Source organism: Schistocerca americana, chromosome X (genome assembly GCF_021461395.2).
Source record: "Schistocerca americana isolate TAMUIC-IGC-003095 chromosome X, iqSchAmer2.1, whole genome shotgun sequence".
NCBI lineage: Eukaryota > Metazoa > Arthropoda > Insecta > Orthoptera > Acrididae > Schistocerca > Schistocerca americana.
The window spans coordinates 382985839-382991438 of NC_060130.1; the positions used below are offsets into that span (position 1 = coordinate 382985839).

General features: G+C 39.8%; 1 protein-coding gene across 1 annotated transcript; it reads right to left on the minus strand.

Annotated features, from left to right (window-relative positions):
* Window positions 1–1607: 1607 nt before the first annotated feature.
* On the minus strand, window positions 1608–3011 carry LOC124556040 (protein kinase C and casein kinase substrate in neurons protein 2-like). The gene has a single exon (XM_047130075.1). It carries the CDS (start codon window positions 3009–3011, stop codon window positions 1608–1610), a length of 1404 nt encoding a protein of 467 aa, XP_046986031.1.
* Between the last annotated feature and the right edge of the window lie 2589 nt (window positions 3012–5600).

The window sequence follows — 5600 nt, forward strand, 5'->3', positions numbered from 1 at the left end:
AAAAACAGAGGGAAGTTAAAGTTACATGTTTGGCTTTTGACTTGCATTCTTGTGGGGAAGGCACGTCTGTGGTAGCAGCTGGAGAAGGGAGTTCGGGCGCGCATCTGCTTGAGATGTGGGTGCGATCGACTGACACTTCTGTGCTCATTTCACTGGTGGAAATTAAATATTATTGTAAGTTATTTTGATTGGGAGCAGCGTCTCGTGTCCACCTCATGACTGGTTATGGATGCGGAGGGGGCATACGCTACTGAGCTCAGGTGTCGAGCCACGCATAGCGAAACAGATTAATCCTGATTCTGATGAAGGAAGAATTCAATTCTGTTTCCAGATGCCATAGAAAGAAGTCTTGGGCTTTCCGATTTGGGGTTCCGCGAAGTCCTCCACCTTTCACCAGGCTATGGAACAGACTTCGACAGTCAGCGCCCACGGTCTACGTAGACCTACTGGGGTAGCAGCCAGTCTGCACATGCTACTTGGGAAGAAAGCGAGAGATCGCGTCACTTGCAGTCCTAATCATCGAGTTAGCTTAGGCCAGAACAGCGTGCAGTGCGAAGAACTGGGTCAGGAACGAGGGGCAGGATGCTTAGATTTCAGGTTTTACAACATGGAGCTTCGCTTAACAGTAATATGAGTTTGTGTGGAACATAGAGCTCTGGCGTGCAGTTAATGTTCTTTCGGCTTTTTCCTCTTGTATTGTCTAAGTCCAGTTTAATAGTCAAAGTTGAGCGAATTCTTGTAGTGGAGTTATGAGCAAGATAACTGTAATTATTTCCGTAACTATAACCACTACAGTTTTCGCTCCACGATTTTCAGATAAATTTTGCGTTAAGTGTTATTCACTATTGATGCTGTGTAATTTCTGATGTTAGAAAATTCAACCTACCTTTTCATTTCAGGCGAATATGATGCTTGTGGCGGCCCTGTTTCTCTATTGTTTTCGTGAATCAGTTAATACTGCTCTATGACTGACTTTCCTTTGGTAGAGCAACCATTCTCATCGTTGTACTGTGCAAACTTACCATCATAACTTGGATGTTATTCTTGAACTATTCGTTGCTCATCAAGAGTTAGTAGTGCCTCATGCACAGAAGTTTTGTAACCTCATTTTATTAATAAAACAGAAAATAGCATTAATACAAATAGTCATATATCACAGTATGATACGAGTAAAATACAAATCATGAACTAAGCAATACAGTAGAAACACTGAAAGCAATTTGTCCGAACATATAAGGCACTGGTCAACTGTCTTTGGTAGAATACACAACTGTGTTCTAATACTGATAACACTTCCTGCTCATACACAAGAAACAGATCGTCAATAATAGCCACGAAATTACTGGCTGCGATCAGATCATTTTAACACTCACGTCAGTCTTTATGTTCTCAGTTAGGATTTAAAAAAAATTGTTTCATGCCTTCTAAAACAAGAAAAAAATTACACCACCTCGCTGACTTTTTAGTCACAAGACAACAAGAGTATTTTTTGTTTAACATCTAATTGGATCTTCTGAAGGTGTGGAGAGACGAAAAATGATGGCACCAGCTCATGATACAAAAACTGGAAGAAGATGAGCGAGCTGGTTACAGATTCAGGACTGTGCCTATTGTTCCACGTGTTCCACGTGTTCCTCTTGTTCCACGTGTTCCACGAGTTCTACATAATTTGCAGGATACAGCCCAATACGTCCATCTTTGCGCCCCTTGCACCATCCTTGCGCATCTTGATCCTCAAGCTTCTCAAATATGTCTCCTTCTTTAAGATTTAGTTCATCTGCTTCTGTCGCTTCATAGTCATAAAGTGCTCTCACTGGAATTCCATACTCTCCACTGTCAATATATGTTATGCTAGTGTCGTTATCACTTTCATCATCCTCAAATGGATTTTTACTTATTATCGTTTCTTTCATAAAGCCACAAGTAGCCTTTTTAATGTTTCCCTTTGCTATGGGAGTATTTTGGTCGTTGTTATCAGTCTGGTCTTGTGCAGACATCTCGTTTCTGTTGCTACGTGAAGTGGATTCGTAAGCATCTTCTGCAAGAGCTCTCCAGTTTGTAAGAGTAGTTCCAGGAGCTACCTCCGTCTTTGATTTGCGTTTTACGATTTCCCTCCAATTTTCTTGGTATTCCTCAAAAGTTGGCCACTTCATAGCCATGTGAGTTCCACGGTTTTTTGACCACCACTGTAAGTCTCTCTCGGGATTAGCGTTATCAACTGCCTCATAAAATTCTGCATATATCTGCAGGAAAGTAGGATCTTGAGATAAGTCCAGACATTTGTGAACGGAAAACATTATTTTTTTGAAGAACTTCAACCTCTCTCCCTCCATTTCTTGGCATTTTTCAAAAACAGTTGTCATATCTTCAATGTATTTGGGATTATACAAGTGTAAATCACGAAGAGCTGATTCATATTTTCCTTTTGCTTTACGTAAGTTCTCTCTTGACTGTATTGAGCGATCCTGTATCTTTCTCACCTGACTCAGCGACAAGTCAGTATCAGCAAAAGCATTTCTCAGCTGGTTAAAAACAGAACGTTCGGTTCTGAATGCTATATGGTAGTCGATTTTAGCTATATCCACTTTGTAAAATAATTTCTCCCAGGGCTTCTGGGCGTTTTTAAAAGCATCTTCCATTTCTTTCTTTTCCTTTAGTTGCATCATAGACTTGTGATACGACTCCTTTTTCCAAATTTTTACCTCCTTTACTACGTCATTACACAGCTTGTCTTTGATTTTCATGTGCAAGTCACCCAGTTTTTCCGCTTCGATCAGTATGCCTTTCCATAGTGCCTCTGTCGTCCCATACTCAGGCCCTTTATCGACGAGATCACTCCATTTCTTGGCCCAGCCGTGCAGGTCCTTGGCGTAGGCTTTCTCAATGTCCGCCCTCTCCTTAACGAGAGCCACCAGGTCCTTACACAGTCGGCGGCCGTCCGCGATGCGCTGCGTTGTGCTGCTGTAGTTGCCCGGCTCCCAGAACGAGCCGCCGTCCTCACCCGCCTGCATGTCGGGCAGATGGGCAGTCCAAGCTAAAAGATCGTTGTACCCCGCCAGCCCGGTTTCTGGATGTTAAGAGTTTTGGTTGGGGTGATCCTCCGGTGCAACTCGATACTGAAACAAAGAAGATTCCAAAATGACTGCAAGATATCCCAAGGCAAATGCGTTCAGAGGAACAGTTAGATATATATATTACTTTTCTATATTGAAGTTCCATGGAACAAGCAACAAGAAGACTAAATTACAAAACTTAAGATTCGACCTGAATACTTCCATTGCTATGATGAAGCAATCTTATGAAAATCAGTACGCCACACATTACTGCTGCACTCGATCAGCCGTTCAATATATCCTTCGGGTGCGGTCGCGTTTCCGACAAATTAATATGCTCCTTTATCGAACTACCTTATAAAAAGTTGGAAAGAGTTAAAGTGAGTTACTACAGGCAGTTCTCCTTGCTTCGCTGCTTTACAAGATTTCTGAGAAAGCTGTTTGTCATACAGTACTAACACATCTCACAATGCAAAGTTTTCTATCGAATCTTCTATTGCTGATTTTCACATACTTCTTTTAGAGACACGCTTTTCATTCTGTATAGAACTTCCTCACACTCGTTTAGATCCTTTGGACCATTGAGATAGTTTTTTATACGCACTATGCATATCTGTTGTTACGGCGGTTCTCTTTCGCTAGTATTCTGTGTATTATACACAAAATGACATATCCTAGTAGTAGTAGTGGTAGTAGTAGTAGCTCTATTCATCCATAAATCTCTTTTTGCAAGGATATAGGACATTTCAAAGTATTTACAAGTTTAGACCAATTTAAAATAATTTCATAATTGCTTCTATTATTTTTGAGAATTCTGACAGCAAGGAAATGGGCTGATAATTTTCTATGTCTTCTGCATTACCTTTCTTAAGCAAAAGTACAACTCTTGCCTGTTTTAACTGCTCTGGAAATGTCCGTGATGTGAAGGATTCATTTATTATATTTGTTAAGCGGCCTTCTATAATCCCTATGCACTGTTTCAGTACACACATTGGTACTTCATCTAACCCTACTGACTATTTATTTTTTAGATTCTGAACAGTTTTATTGACTTCATTCTCTGTGGTTAGAAGTAACACCATTGCATTTAATGCAACATTATTTATAGGAACTATTGCTGCAACTTCTCTGCAATACTTGAAAAATACTCGTTTACATAGTTTGCTAAGTGTTGTGGATCGTTTATTACCGTATCCCCCTCCCTTACCAGTATGTCATTCTGCGTTTGTTTACTTCTCCCCGTTTCCTTTTTTATAACATCCCAGATTGCTTTGCTTTTATTCTCTGCAGTATATATTATTTTGTCATTAAATGACTTTTTTGCAGCAATCAGCACCTTCCTATAGATCTTTTTGAATCTATGATAAAAATAAATCTGGATCATTGCGATGATACAGGCATGTATACTTTTGCAAATGCCTTTTCAATGTTCAATTTAATCAAGTGGAGAATTTGGGAGATTTCATACTCACATTGGTTTCCTTATACACTTTGTCCCAGCTTTGTTTTTCTAGTTCTTTTGAAAAACCTTTTATTTTGATTTATGATAGATGTCATTTGTAGGCTTGTAGTTTATGGAATGATTCGATGCCTGATTTAACTGTTGTTATTTGACAGAGATGGTCATATAGTCTGAGATCTTTTACAGCTACATCACATTTTTCCCTGTCCATATTTGTGGACACATGGTCAATTACTGATGCAGTCACTGTAGTAACCCTTGTTGCACTATTGACCAATAGGGACATGCCAAAACTTTAAAGGATGTTTGTGAAGATGCTGCTGGATTCATTTATGATATTAGTGTTAATGTTAATTTCCCAACACAGTATTATGTTGACCTTTGTATTTGAGACTTTATCTAGAACTTCTGTTAATTTATTGAAAAAAGTGTCCACACTACCTCTGGGAGATCTATACACACAGAAAATGATTAATTTCTTGGTGATATCAAGAATTCAATAGCTGATATTTCAAAGCGTTTGTCTTCAGTTACTGCACTGAGATCATGCCTTGATTTGAACTGTGTTCCTTTTCTGATATAAATGCATGATCCACCACCCCGTGAATTAGTTATGCCGTAAGAGTTTGCCCTTTCATATAATGATAATACTATATGTTGGATTTCTATCTCTACACCAGTGCTCAGTAATACAAACCACCGTGCAGTTCAAAGATTGGAGCTCAACTTCTAATAGCTGTATTTTATTTTTTATTGATTGCATGTTTTGATGGAGGATTGTTCAGTCTGTGAAATACCCCATGTTACTCTTTCCAATGGTTTGTTTTTCTTTGTGACATCTGGTATGTGTGATATTTGAAGTGTTAAAATGTGACTTGTGAGTGATTGCCGGCCGCTGTGGCCGAGCGGCTCTAGGCGCTTCAGTCCGGCACCACGCCTGTTACGGTCGCAGGTTCGAATCCTGCCTCGGGCATGGATGTGTGTGATGTCCTTAGCTTAGTTAGGTTTAAGCAGTTCTAAGTCTAGGGGACTGATGACCTCAGATGTTAAGTCCCATAGTCCTTAGAGCCATTTGAACCATTCTG